We start from the raw sequence: 16,044 nt of genomic DNA on the forward strand, positions 1-16,044 counted from the left end.
AAATCCCGCATAAAACTCGCCTTCTAGATTAACCACAGAGTTGGTCTGAAATTGAGATAGTAGTGATATTTGCCACACTGAGCAACTGAGAGTTTAATATTACCAAGGCATATTACTAGCTTACCTGCGTTGGAAAGCCTGCGGAAGTATTGGGTTCTGTAGAAGACTCGTTAAAACTCCTAAGTAAGGACTGGTCCACGTCCTAACAAAATAATGGTTCAGCGTTAACCAATTTAATAATTTGAAAATACATACTTTATAGCATGATCACGTAAACTGGGATGCGCGCTGGATATCGTTAAGCTGATGTAGTAAAGTAACATTGTAAGATAAACTCCATGTTGAATAGTAAGGGGTTGTGAAATAATGAGCACTGGGGCCGGGGGATGGTAAAACTGGGGGTCATGTTTTGTTTGGAGAGCCGAATGGATGGATGGGACAAGCAATTATTTTTTTTAAACCGAGAGGGTGAGAATTCTTGGCAAATATTCATGGGCGCCTTTTAGATAATACGGTATATTCTAGATCATTTAAGCTTTTGACACCTGTGACATCTGCGTGACCATCTGCGTGATCCCACTTTACAAAGTGGGATCTCAAAAATTTGGCATGTGTCCAAAACTCATATTATTTGGCCCAATTTATAGAATAAAAATTGTCATAAAAAAGACAAAGGTGAATAATTTCATATAGACACGAAAATCTAGAATGAAGTCTAGAATTAAACATCATAATGTTTTGTTAGAAAAATTGATAAATGACCACGTCAAACATTCGTGAGTAAGAGCCTATGTATAGGTAGGGGTTGTGCATGTTTTCCATCTCCTTGGTGATTACCCATGACTGGTACCCGTACAGAAAGCTTGTAACATATCTACACTTGAAATCATGGTTTTGATATTCAAATAATCTTACTCAGCGTATAGCTATATCATATCCGATAATGTATTTGATCTTTACTCAAGCTACTTTTATTGCACAAAGTGAGAGGCTATTGAACGACGGAGGGGAAGGGATAGTAGAGTTGAAGAAAGTGTAGGGTGAGAGTGGACGGGAGAAGAGAGTCGAGGAGAGGGGGAGAGAAGGAAAACACAGATTAAGAGGGAATAGGAGAAGGCGAGTTAATATAGGGGAGGGGGGTCTAAAGGAAAAGTAGGGGTTGTGCTTTCTGGATAGAATAAACTAGTTTATCATCACCTTCGTCATCCTAGCCGTTTCACAGAAACAAACAGACAAACATACAAACAAACAAACAAACCAAAAAACGTATGATGCTTATGGTTCAGACTTAACATCACCCACCAGTCACAGAGGATACGCTCACGTGATTGATACCCGGTGTCTTTATGATTGTGTACTTCAACATTACATTAAGGGGTAAGGAGGAGAGATGTTTAATCCACTTTTAGCATTTAAGCGAATTTATTTTAAAAAAAACCCGTGTACCTTTCTACTTTTTTGGAAATATGAAAATGAACAATTATGGTATTTTCCAATAGGCCTATGTTTTTGTTTTTATTTTAACTAACTAAGATGTCAATGGAATTTTGTTGTAACTATTTATATTACATACCAACAGTGATTTTCACTTTCATTTTGAGCCTACTAAGGACATCGCACAGCGACAACGCGTTAGTCTACTGTAGTAGACCATTTTAATTTAGCATCCCCTAATCCCTATAACCATGGAAAATCCACCAATTATTGATGGGTCACACAGGTCATATTCAACTAGAGCAGTCCTTTTTTTTATTTGGGCAAGGCAGTCAGGGGGGATGTGTCTTAATATGTTTTATGCATGGAAGGTATTAATTGCTTATCAAAAAAGGGATTGCATAGCAGTCTAACAACGCCTGGGAAATAATTATATTGTATGGCATTGAAACTAAATCAATACCCGGGATAAATACACGTGTATATGTTATGCACGATTTGATATTTATAATGAAGCCAATTGTATTAAAGGCTTGCACTTGAATATCTGTGTTAAATGAACATGATAGTCGTTCGCCAGCATATTGACAAACAACCGTGCGTTTTTAAATCAAAAACTGACAAAAAAAAAGACTGTGTATGGTATCCACAGAGTACTTGGGTGCCACGTTCGATGTTTGGGTATCACATTCGACTGTGCAGTGATTCTGCATGTTTTAGTGATCGCTCCCGTTTACACTGTTAGCGGAGCTTGAGCTCCGTAACGCGAGTATCCCGCTAGTAAGAACATGAAAAGGTAGCATTGGAATGTATCTTAACCTTGTTTGTAAAGACAAGAAATTTCCAAATACCACAACAGTTAAATCTAAAGTCGTGTTCACACGGTCGGATTTAAGTCGCTTATTACCGGTAATAACTTATTTATGTTCGACCGTGTCAACACGACTTGAATTAAATGTATGCCAGACCAACCGATAAACGACATCAATTATATTCTGTATGTTTGGATTTCACAAAGGTTGGCGGCTTCTTTTCATAACAAGTCATGAAACGCAATCTATTGTTATTTAACATTGAATGAAAAAGTTATATATGGCGCCACATGATACGATGAGACAAAATTGTAATACTAGTACTAGTGTAGTCAAAAATCTCAATTCCGTGACCATTCTTTACCTAGTAAGGTTTGACGATTGATTTGACTTCTATGGACTTTTTAAAACAAAATTAGCCCCAAGTCCCTCCCGAAATTTGTCGCTAGAGGCCAAAATACAAAATGGCCGCCACCACCATTTTGAAAAATTAAGTTTTGAACCAGGGCAGCTATAATCATATAGAAAGACACTTTTTCGGGTATGTCGAGCACAATGATTCCGATTCTGACATTAGTTTGACATTATGACAGTAATTTATTATTTGTAATTTATTTAATCCCCTATTTTGCATATATATATATGTCCCTTTCCTTGGTGTAAATTGAAGAAAAGCTGTCGAACTGCCAACACCAAAGAAAGATTTACTGGGATAAGCATCATTAATGCGCGATTTGCGCCCCTATCATCAGTTTAGAGATAAGGTTAGGGTTAGTGTAACATTTCTTTTATCATTTTATTACTTGTTAATTACAATCCCATGAATGACGTACGTCAAGTCACATCAATAGTCATACACACACGCTACGTTTTTATTCTTATACCGTGTAAAGTGGAGATATAAACGTGTTGAAGTGTTTAAAAAGTTTCGTTCATATTTAACCCTTCTGTTCTAGTTAGTACATCGTAATTTAAAGTCCAAATAATCGAAGTCCTTGTTACATAAACGATAATAAACTAAACATACCTCGTCAGATTCATCTGAGGCCATGGTATCCGCCAGTTATATTGCTGAATGTCACAGCACACACATTCAGAAACAGCAATGGAAATGACTGTCCTGATCCGAGAACAGGTTCTTTACTACTAGTATTCACGAGCATTTCACATGATCGCCAACATCGCTTCGCAAGATTGCGCTTTCGATTTCGCTCCTTTTATGGTAAAGTTCAAGTTTTGGGGTTGTCATTTATTATGGTTGGCTTGTTTTGAATAGATCTTTGGTTAATGTTAATTGTGGATTTATGCATGGTAAAATATCTAGGATAAGTACGGAGTATATTTGAGAATGTAAATCAATGTCTGGCCTTGGTTCCACGTGAAGACAAACATAATTGTTAACATTGCCACAGATTGCCACTAAAATTATTATTATTATGTTTTTAATTCGAAACAAACCCACCATTTAAAAACTAAAACTGCTAGTGTAATGATAGTTATTTGTATTCGGTTACGTAATGAACTCATATCAAATATTAATATCATTCATGTCAAGAAATAACAGTTATTTAACAATCTACCATTAATTTGTTTTTGCTTATTTCAATTCAACTGAAATCTAGGCAATCTAGAGTTATGTTTCTCTCAACTTCAAACTGAAAGCAACATTTTGTTCAATTCTAAAATTTCCCAGAACACCACTAAAAGTCATAATATATCCACGTAGGTAAAATAGGACTAATTTGCATAAATCAAAATGGACGATTATGCCAGAACAGTCGTAAAAGGGATCTAATTTGCATACATCCAAGTGGACGATTAATGCAGTGGTCAAATTTGGTTAATAATCCTGATTCATGAGGAAAAGTATATTTCGAATTATCTCCAGTTAACTATATATATTTATCTCGAAAACAGAAAACCGGCCTTCATTGATTATCAGTTGAAGAAAGCTTTTGTTGCCGAAATTTCATCACCTTTCGATGCCTCCATGTAGCAATGTTATTATAGCAAATTCAAGTACTACCACCCTTTGTGTGAACTCATCAGTCTTTATACATATACATGCACATGCACATGCACACTAATTGTTTAAATTTCTGGTTCGACAAAATGTGTCGACAATAAAGTGGTGTTCGGGCTAAGAATACCCGGGTTCAACACCAAAAAAATTGTTTGGCATAGGCCTATGCGTATATTAGGGCAGTCAATTCACGGTGTTTTGAACATTGTAGGCTTGGCTTTGGTCTGCTCTTCTTTTTCTCTTGTTGTAGACCCATTGTTTTATTACCTTTGCATATTTTGTTTATTTCGTTTCCTCTTCAATTAGATAGTTAGTTTGCCACCAGCTCTGTGAGCACTTTTGTGGTGTCATAATTGCACATATCTAATTCAACATTTGAACATGTATGTAGGAGTGTTTGGGTCGATGCATATTATGTTCTCGATCTAAATAAGCTTAATTTAAATATTTTATCAAGGGTCAAGTATTTTATTGACAGCCACTAAGTCAAAATGCTTCAAATCAACTGGAGAATCATAGCAGGATTGTTAGTGGATTTTGGGAAACGCCTAATCTGATCCAAAAGCTACTAATCTTCAACGTTCTTGGCTCAGTTCTCGGAGTGAGCCATCAACGTTGAAGATTTAGTTCTTGGGCCAGAACAGGATAGATGGCGCTTCCATGGTTTCCGTGGTCAAAGGGGGGGGGGGTAGATAACAGTGATGATAAATCAAAAGGGTCTAGTAAAGTTGACTAGTATGTTATTGTTTGCAATCAATGCTGCGCCACCGTGCCATAAGTTACGGATCTTGGCTGCATCATGTCATACAAGTTTTCTCCATTACGTAGCATGTCGTCATGTATATGGTCGAATCCAACGAAAAGTGTACACGGCATGTAAAGGGCCATAACTTAAAAGTATTAATCAATTGGCATTCGTTTTTGTATTGTGTTTCTTCGCCTTGATCATACGCTTCGCGCCATATATAATAAGACCCCTTCTGTGAAAAACTTAGACACAGAGACCTCAAAACATGCTATTTTTACCCATTTTTTCAAAATATTTCTTAAAGTATTTTTAAAAACATATAAATCAGTTATGAAAAGAAGTCATTGGATTGAATCTAAATTGATTTCCTGAAAGGTGTGTATTCAAAGATTGCCTGTTCAATTTTTCACATATTTGTACATAATTATGAATTTTTGTGATAATTTTTGAGTGGTATTTTTACATTACCTACGAATACAATTTTTCATAGCACTAGATATATCTTTAACAAATGGAAATCACTAATAAATGCGCAATTGATACAAGCTTTGATATGTCCAATACTGAAATGCATTGCATTCGGACATCTTTATTATTGTGTTTAGCTGCCAGAAATTCTAAATGGCACAAAGGTAGGTTTGGTAAAAATATGCATTACCTCCGAATACATGTTAAAAGCTGTGCCATTTCCACAAAGTGAGAGAATAGTAAACAATAGTTAAGCAATAGGTGCAAGGTAATACACTCTTTATTTCTACCAAGTTTCAATAGCCTGCGTTTAAATATTTCTGAGATGTCAACAATAAAAGCAAGTATTCGTAGGTAAATTTCGGCAACCAAATTGATTTATTCGAAGGTAACTTTTGATGTTTTCGCTAAGGTTACCTACGAATACCATGGAAAAACGACTGTTCTCATTGTCTCATGATCTAGACAACACATTGATGGACCCTGGTATAAAGCTAATTGTAGTTGCCCTCAAATGAAAGGCCACAAGACGTAACTGACTCCAAGATGGACTTCACAAGTCTGCAATAACGGTTTTAAGCGATTTGTGTGCAATTAAGCAAATTAAAGTCACTTTAGTGCCTTTGTTTCTTACTTCAATCCTCTTTCAACCGCTGTGAACCGATATTATTAATACATGATAGGGTCTAAAGTATCAATAAACGCACATAAAGAAAATAATACATTCAAAGTGCTTTATAAAATGAAGTTTTGATTGCGATATCCACCAAAAGTCTAATTCTTACCTACAAATACTGAAATGTTACTTACGAATACAGCATAATACATGACATGTGTAATGAAGTGTCTTAACCAATGGAAATTAATTGTCAAAAACTTTCAGTGGTACCCCAGGACACTATTATTACCCATATACGGATTCATTCAACAATTATTTATTATGTAAAATTGATGATTAACTACTTGTATATCAAAATGAAGTGGTCAAAATCTTGCTAAAAGCATCAAAATTTGTTGATCTAAGATAATAGCATTTATTCATTTGGACGTACCATCTGAAAGAGATCTAAAAACTACCATTTTATTAATTCATTACCATAATAGCAAAATTTAAACCTCTAAACTCAATATAGATATTGTTAAATCGCTCATGTTACCTACGAATACCCGGGTTTCTTCACCTTTTCATTGTATAAAGCGTTAGGTGTATGCGTATAATTCCTAATATTCTTGAAAACATATATCCTACTCGTTCTAATACAATGTGTAAATTGATTCATACTCATTTGATAAATAAAATACAGAAACTGACCTAAACTTCATTTTCAAAATAAACTATCATAAATTGACTAAGATCATATTGATCGCGTTATAAAAATAAAAACAAATATTTTCTGGTTGAGCTAGCATTTTCCTGACACCCTGTGGTCTACATTACACGAAAAAAGCGTTAATGGGAATATTCCATTTGTTTTAGGTTGATTAGTATTGCGATAGTGAAAGCATCCTAGTGGTATTCGTAGGTAACATTGGGTTTTGATATCACATTTACTATCACACGTCCTGGATTTATTTTTCAAGATTAGTAATGGCACTTTTGGTTCCTATAAGGCCAATATGTCATGAATCAATGGGCAAAAGGAAAAAATTGTGGAGACATTTTTATTTCGGACTTTTATTTTTGGCCCGTGGACACTTTTGGTTGGATTCGACCATATATTACTCACCCATGGTACAACAATTGGTTACAAGTGGTAACATCTTTTCTATTCATAGCACTGGTAATTGTCTTGGAAGTCTGTGCAATATTATGGTTGGTTGATTTTATTTTATTTTATAATAATAACTAAATACTATCTGAAAGAGAGAGAGGGGGGAGGGAGATATGGGCCAGATGATGGCAATATAACCGTCATGTAAAGAAATTATTTTATGAATACTATGTAATGGTAATAACATTATTCTATAATACTTTCTATTATTTCATCATCAGGTCGATTGCCTTACAGTGACAATCTTGCGTTTAACATATTCAAAACTGTGTTTTGCTGCAAAAAGAAGTAAACTCGTGTTGGAGGGGATATAACTAGAGACCTCTAAGGAATCTGCTAAAAAATTTACGCATCTAAATAAAAAAAAGAATTGTTGCAATTGCTGACAGCAAACTAAAGTTATACTCATTTGAATATAACCACCCATGTTTGTAGCTGCACACGGCTGATTGATTTTCATACTCTTCAATTTCGAATCGACAAAGTGCTAACAGGATGTATTGTTGAATTGACAACTTTTGCTTTTAATAAATTACAAACGGCGTCCCCAGGATGAAGTCCATGTCGGTACTGTAGTTTGTAGGGATACCAATTCAAGTCTTTACGAACGATCTGGCAGAAACTTGATTGGGAATGTTGGGTACATGTAAAGAATTGCGTCTTGAGCTGATCTTTGGATCTTGCTGTAACACATGTCTAACTCTAGCAATGTTCACTTGTGATCTGCCTGAAGCTTCCTGCTGCCTGTGTTTGTGTCCCATGCACATTGAGCTTGTTCACATTCATATACTTACATGTAGGCCTATGCTTACATGGAATCCGATTAGCAGTGGGAAATGGGAGACGAAAAAGACGCTCAGTTTCCTGATATTTCGTCGACAGAAACGTACGTTCCCGTGAATTTCAAATGGAAAGAACCCTTTAACATGTAGGAATTATTTATCAAAATCACACCTGCCACGTAACTTAATTTGCATTTGAACATCGCGTCTTACCAATCAATACAATAGGTACTTGGGAATGAAACCGTAAAATGGGTGGCTGTATTCAAATGGGTATAACTTGAGTTTGCTGGGAGCAATTGCAACCATTCGTTTTTGATTTAAACGTGTAGAAATTGCTCTTTTTGATGACGTTTTCATTTTTCAACAGATTCCTTACAGATCTCTAGTTACAGTTTCTCAAACATGAGTTTACTTCTTTTTGACTCAGCCTGTACATCTGTACCGTATGATTGTGCTTGTTTTTGGTATTGAGAGGGATTTCAGACCAGCTTATATTGCAATAGGCTGGGGTAAGTGAAGCTTCTTCTTGTCATTCAAAAAGACATCTAATGAAAATCATCCCCTCATCCGTGTACGTTACATAATACATGCGTACGATGTGTCCGTTTTATGTTCTATCAATATTATAACATTTCCAAATCAATTTAAAGTCAATTATTTGAAAACGGTTTGGCGGTCATGTGTCAAAGTGGGTAATGGTAAACCCAACGGGTATACTCAAATTTTACAAAAATTCAGCCATATTGTAAGTGTCTTCATTTTCTACTTAAACATTCTTTAATATGAAAAAAAACCGTTGAGAAAAATTCCCCACCCCCTCCCACATGTATTTAGATTATTGAGCGCCATGCTGGCTGTTTGGTCAACATTTTCGGGATGCTGCTGAAGTGGGCGGCATACTGTACCTTTTCTGTAGCACAACCCCCCCCCCCCCCACCAACCCCCTCACCCTAACATCAAGTGTCATTTACAATGGACATTTCCCAGCCTTAAAGATAGTTCTTAAGTTTAAATTGGATTAGGACCAGGGTCTTATTTAGGCTTTCAGACTCAGCCAAGCACGAATATTATCACACACACATCAAGACAATCAAAACCACAATTTACTGATATTTAAGTTATTTATTACCTTACTACATCTTCTTCATTCCGTATGAAACTTTATATTAAAACTAACAAGCGAACTGGGAGTAGAACAAACTCCATTATCAAAGTAGTAATTAGCGAGAATGGTTCTCGCTCTAAACTAAGATGTTGTGTCCAAGTCTTGACGCCCACGGAGATTTTATAGAGAGGTGTTATCTCTCTGAGTGACTGCTACAAGCTACAACTAAACCTCCGTTTGCGTCGTCCACAAGACCTCTGTTTACAAAAGACCACTGTGACGTTTTACGATAGTCTAATCGAAATGATACGAGAGAGTGATTTCTCACTCGGGGTGAATGACACCATAATTTGGATTAAATAAATAAATGAAAATAGAAGGCACGGGATATAAAATAATATATCGGCACAACACATGCTACGCTCACATCATACAGGGTGTCCCAAAAAAATAGAGGCCCCTCTTTGCGCCCTCTTTTTCTCCTGTTTCTGAAAACTTAATCAAATATATTTTGGTATGTAAAATACCTTGAGTCATTAGCTTTAATAAACCAAAACAATTTTATCAATCGGTTCACAACTTTTGAAGATATGCTCTTTTAAAGAAATGTACCCGTTTTTCACTCTGTCCACGGAGAATGTTTGGCTACTTCAAATATTGAAAAGGAGTACACATACCATGCATGAATATCAAACATTCCTCAATGATAACTTTATAAAATAACTTTATTTATGGAATGGGCTTTACCGGTGGGTTTATGTGCAATGGATTTTGTTAATAGTGTCATTAATTTGTGGGTAAAATGGATGCCGAATGGGACTTCTTTTGCTTTACTTGCAATTACTTATTATTTCTTGGTTATTTATGCCTTTTTGTTTTATTATGTTTCTTACTTTCTTACTTTGTTGTTTCTTGATTTCTTTTTTATTTGCAACATAAGTCATTTCTCTTTTTCCCTAAAAGGCTGTTTGGTTTGTCTTTGGTTCTTCTGAACTGAGTTTACTGTGCTGCTCTGCCCTCTACCTGGTTGCCTCCTTGGCGAATACAGGTTTCAGCCCTGGTCCTCATTGCATCAATTGCGTTATGTACTTTTGCGCCGGATACTTGCGAATGCATTCAGTAATACGTTTGCGAAGATCTTAGATTTTGCCACAAAGGAAACTTTGAGCCATCCCAACCACTCTGTTTGCTATCCGTGGACAGAGTGAAAAACGGGTACTTTTATTCAAAAGGGCATATCTTCAAAAGTTGTGAGCCGATTGAAATAATTGTTTTGGTTTATTAAAGGTTTCTTTACATACCAAAATATATTTAATCAACTTTTCAGAAATATGAGAAAAAGAGGGCGCAATGAGGGGCCTCTATTTTTTTGGGACACCCTGTATATCTAGACCATTGGCATGATTAAGGGGTGCAAATAGGGTACTTATAAAATATCTGAAATTGATAATTAGTGAACTTTATTGTTAGTTGTAATTGCTTTTTCGCAATTGGTATTCATGTATAAGTCGATGTTACTTTGGAGAATGAAATTGCTTACGTTTTAATTAGTGCTGACCAACCTGATGCACGTAATGATACATGGAAATTTATATTTTCCAAACGTGATCTTATCTTCCTCATTTAGTCTAGAAAGAATGGCTACAAGCTTTCTCTTATTTTTCTGTGTTGGGTCTGATGGTAAGTTTTTGTATCACCGCGCAAGTTGTTGAAAACAAGGCACCACAATGAACCGAGACGAGGGCCAGTACAATCTAAGTCATATCTTTGACGAAAAATGTCTGCACGTAAGTGTGTTTAATTTGGACTAGTATATGGAAAAATATACAGTTTTATGGAACAGTCCTGATGAATTGTTCAAGAGAATAGAAAGCAGTTTGTGACCATGCATTGAAATCCTTTTACAGATACTTTGTATGCAATTTATATACATATAAGAATATCAGAATACATATCAGAATAAGCGCGAATCAATCATTATCAAGTGTTTTTCGCGGATGTACTGTAAATAAAATACAGGCTGAATCAAAATGATTGCTCGTTGTTGGTTTTTTTGGTGTTTTTGAAAAAGCCCGATCCTTTCACACGCATCCACTTGAAATAACAAGACATTTCAATCTAAAGGTCCGTTCATACTATGCCGCAATTGCGATGCGATGCGGTGCGATGCCGCACGCGTAATTTCTTTTTGCGACCATAATATATAGCACATAGTAGGTTACATACATGCAAGTATAGGCCTATGAGGCTAGATATAACACAGGTTTATTGCCATTATTATTTCCTTTTACTTAATAAAATAATCATGCATACACACAGTATACTATTACTAGTATGTTAGTATTAATAAATACGTATATAATCTACAATCAATAATGAACTTTGCCTCACCCTAACCCTAAATTGAATTATATGGATGTATTTAAGTACTTATTATTTCAACCAGAAAAGGTGAAATATGAATAAAAAGTAGCTTGTGGCCATGATATCCTTTTACAGATACTTTGTTCGCAAGTAGTAGAATAAGTCTGATTCCTACACGTCCTACCGATGTGAAGACATTATATTAAATTATGGATGCAATTTCTTAATTTGTATAAAAAGTAGCATAATAAGTAATTATTAATATTATTGTTATTTGTGATGTAGTGCCAGTAGAGTCCCGGATGTATCAAGATGATTGTTTGGTTTGGTGTTTTTGAAAAGTTCGATTCTGTAACAAGCATCCACTTAAAGTCTGGTCATTATATTTTATCCCGAATTTTCTTTCACAATTATGTTACAAATTCCAATAACTCTCTGATGACACAAGTTTTTAAGGTAAATATTTCAAATAAATATTACTTTCTAGTATTTTGTTGAAAATAGTTAAAATCAACATTGACTTTATGTGCAAAATTAAAATGCTCGGTAGGGACCTCTAAAATTTGTTCAAAACGTATAATTTATTTTCATGCGATATGGTTTATTTTTAACATAATGTAGCAAATGAGAGGGTAGCCCCTTAAAATCTAAATTTGGGTTTATTTTTCAGATTCAGCTTAATGCTCCAATTGAATAAAAATAATATCAAATTATTTGTCTTCACAAATTAATACAAAAAGGTATAGTTTACTATATCTGAGAGGTCATATTTTTCTAGAATTATAGGTCCGAGTTCAAGAACCCTATTAAATCCTATATAGTGTATGTAACTTTGACAGTTTAGAGGTCATAGCATACGATCTAGACTCCGTAGATATGACAAACTATATATTTAGTGTTTCATTGTCAATGCTGATAATTTGAGACCATTTTCATTTCAATTGGAGCCTTCAGAAAATGGTATCCATGTACAATTTTGTTTTTACCATTTGACCTATTTTGACATATATCTCATTAATATCTAAAGATTATATTCTTGCCAATTCAGTTCGTTATATTTTATTGTATTCTGGCGCTTAGAGACCGCATTTACGTGTATTCCCAGCAAACACAGAACGTTTTCGACATCATTCGCAAAAGGTTATAAAAGGTTGTCAGAAAACGTTTAAATGTCGGGTTATATAAAGGGTACATTAATGGTATAAAATGTTTTCATAACATTAAATAACATTTGTTGGTAATTTACTGCACAGTAAACACAAATGTTTTACAGAAAACATTTTAATGTCGTGTTATATGAAGGGTATAAAACATTTTAATAACATTCCAAAAACATGTTTTTAAACTCGGTGCAAATCATTCTAAACAGAATGTTATTTTGGGGTTGAAAAATATTTTGCAAAAAATGTTTGCCCAAAATATTTACAATAACGTTTTAAAATGTTTTCACGACCTTTATATAACCCGACATTTAAATGTTATTAAAACGTTTTGTAAAAAACATTTTAAGAACATTTTGTGTTTGCTGGGATCAAATATTTTAACATAATGTTATTTAAGTGTTGACAAAATATTTGGCCAAAAATGTTCGCAAATAGTTTACATTGACATTTCGAAAACATTTTAAAAATATTGTTGTAGTGTGTTTTCATACAAAACGTTTTAAAACTATTTCAGGACCTTTATATAACCCGACATTTTAATGTTATTAAAACGTTTTTACCTAAACCAATACCCAAAATGTAACTTATTTAAAACGTTTTAAAAACGTTTTTGTGTTTGCTGGGTTAGTGCGCCTTTTAGAAATCTCGTTTTATTATCATTATTTATTATTATTATTATTATTATTATTATTATTATTATTATTATTATTATTATTATTATTATTATTATTATTATTATTATTATTATATCCACCTGGATGATTCAGAATATTCGCGAATATATTAATATATTTGATTTGCCAAATTTGTTTCCATTTCTGGAAACGTTTGTGCCATTTGGGTGACCACTAATATTCTGTGTTTCAATTATATATTTATTTATGCATCACGAATATCATTTCAAAAATTATGCTTCGAAACAAAATTTACTGAATGATTATGGTTGCATTTTGTTGCGTTCATTTACGTTTTTTACTTGTTGATGGTATTAGCAACGAGCACCCATTTCTTTAATCACGTTAATACTGACGTATCATCACCATGGAAATAAACAAACTCTTTCTGCATCAACGTTTATAATACAAAATATTGAATCAGTACCATTATCTGACTCTGTTGTAATTGGCAAACGCATTTAATAATTTTATGGTGATTAAAGTAGAACAGTGAACAATATTAAAAAATATGGACAAAACTAACTTCTGTAGGTGCACGTGGGAGTGTTTTGTAGCTCTACTTTGCAGTATTATACTAGGCTTTGGAGTGAAGGGTGAGTATTACTTCTATTACTACTATAACTACTACTATTAAGACTACAAACAGTAGCAACAACAATTATAGTAGCAACAACAACTATAATTATTATAATTATAATAGTTTCAAACGCTTGTCTCTCTAATTTGGCCCAGGCCAATGTGGTGAAGTTTTGATATTATTATTGCCAACTAGATCACTATCTCAATGAAATACAAATCAAGGGCATTCAAAGCATGGAAAGGGAAATATTCAAATGTCGGGCTATAAAGGTTATAAAACGTTTTATAATTTTCAAAAGAATTAAAAACGTCACCATCGTTACAAAACCATTGTAACATCATATTGTTTAAGTGTTGAGGAACACGTTATTTATATTTTACAAAATATTTTAACCCAGGAATTTGGTCAACATCATTGACAATACCTTTTTGATATAATGTTTTTCCTAGTCATTTAATAACGTACACTTTTGTGATATTTAAAAAGACGTGGGCCTTTACATTAAAACTGATTAATGTAGGACCTGGGTATGGAAGTTGATTATATGGCTCCAGTCAATAATTTTGTTGCAGATTAAATCATTCTCATAAAATCTATATTTGTATCAGTTCAAAATTAGTTCAAAAATCCTTCTGATGATGTTGGTAGGGCTTTAAATCGACGAGGAGCGCCTTTTGCCCTTCACACTTCATTGCTATATTTTAAAGGAATTAACGAATTATTTCAAATGTAAATAAAACAATCACGTAAGTTGTTCAACTGATACAAAATGACAAACAGATTGTATGTATAATACAGGTCGTCTTGGACGAAGCATGCAAGTAACTGTATCAAAATTATGATTGTTGGAAAATAATGAATATCACAAAAAGGGACCTCGTATTTTTTTTTTTACTTTTTTTTTTTCAAAATCCATGACAGGAACCATCAACTGCCGTTGCCCTTATATTATTTTACTGTACAAGAATTCAGCGGAAATACATGTTTACACACCCCTTGTATTATAGTAGAGAAGCCATATTGGTGTATTTGCTCTAGTTAAGATTTTCGTACAACATTTAGGGATCTGGAATGAGGGTTTTGAGCGTTTCGACAGTATTTTTTGTGGGACTTGAGAGCACCTCATACTTATCGAATTGCATTCTGAATACGAAGCATGTCTTTCTGATATCAAATAATTTTAATTTTTGAAATTCACGATATAATACAAATTTTATGACAAATTATTAAAATTTGATATTTTTCCAACTTTTGATATATCCAGTCCTCGAAGTAAATTTGTATAAATCTAATGATATATTCTTAAAGTGTATGTAGCTGGGAGGACGATCAATTGACAATTTTGACCTTTCATATTGAAGATATTGATTTTTTTTCCAAAAAGACCTAATTTGTTTTGGTGTTTTGGGGAAAAAAATACAAAAGGTCAAAATTTTCAATTGATCGTCGGCTTTTCCTCCCAGCTTCATACACTTTAAGTATAAATCATCAGATTTATAAAGTTTGCTTCGAGTACTATTAAATATCAAAAATATCAATTTTTAATGATTTGCCATAAAATGTGTATTACGTTGCAAATTTCAAAAATCAAAATTATTTGATATCAGAAGGACATTCTTCGTATTCAGAATGCAATTCGATATGTCTGATGTGCTCTAATGTCCCACAATAAATACTGTCCAAACGTTCATACCCTTCCTTAAGACGCTTCTTATCGTGTTTTAACACGATAAGAAGCGTCTTAATGTTGCAATTTCCGACCTTTTTAATCTGATCTTTTGATTATAGCCGGTTGTCATTTCTGAAAAATAACTTTAGCTGGGATATTTGGGTTGAAAATTTTGTTGTTATTTTGTTTTACCTAATTTACCAAAGATGTCAATGCTAATAACTTTAAAATTGAATAAAATCATGACTTCATACTTGCTTTGGAGAATACATGATTTTTGTACATTTTATTATGAGAAGTAATTCATTGGTAGAGCACCAGCGCAGTCAGCTTCGGAGCCTTATGTCACCCTTATACAGATGAGCACTCCATTATAATGCCTCTTTGAAGGTGTCTTGTGAAGTATTTCTTGAGCTGCATATCTCCGTGACTTAGGTAGGCATC

At 33.9% G+C, this 16,044-nt stretch overlaps 1 protein-coding gene across 1 annotated transcript in view; it reads right to left on the reverse strand.

Annotated features, from left to right (window-relative positions):
- LOC140143783 (transient receptor potential cation channel subfamily M member-like 2) overlaps positions 1 to 3,377 on the reverse strand; it is a 56,404-nt gene extending 53,027 nt beyond the window's left edge. The window contains exons 1-2 of the mRNA XM_072165596.1: positions 3,274 to 3,377; positions 125 to 202 (exon numbers count right to left, since the gene is read on the reverse strand). Of these exons, the coding sequence (XP_072021697.1) occupies positions 125 to 202; positions 3,274 to 3,297 (102 nt within the window). The 5' untranslated portion in view covers positions 3,298 to 3,377. The remainder of the gene's footprint in view (positions 1 to 124; positions 203 to 3,273) is intronic.
- Positions 3,378 to 16,044: the final 12,667 nt, after the last annotated feature.

The sequence above is a fragment of the Amphiura filiformis genome, unplaced genomic scaffold (genome assembly GCF_039555335.1).
Source record: "Amphiura filiformis unplaced genomic scaffold, Afil_fr2py scaffold_28, whole genome shotgun sequence".
Classification (NCBI taxonomy): Eukaryota; Metazoa; Echinodermata; class Ophiuroidea; order Amphilepidida; family Amphiuridae; genus Amphiura; species Amphiura filiformis.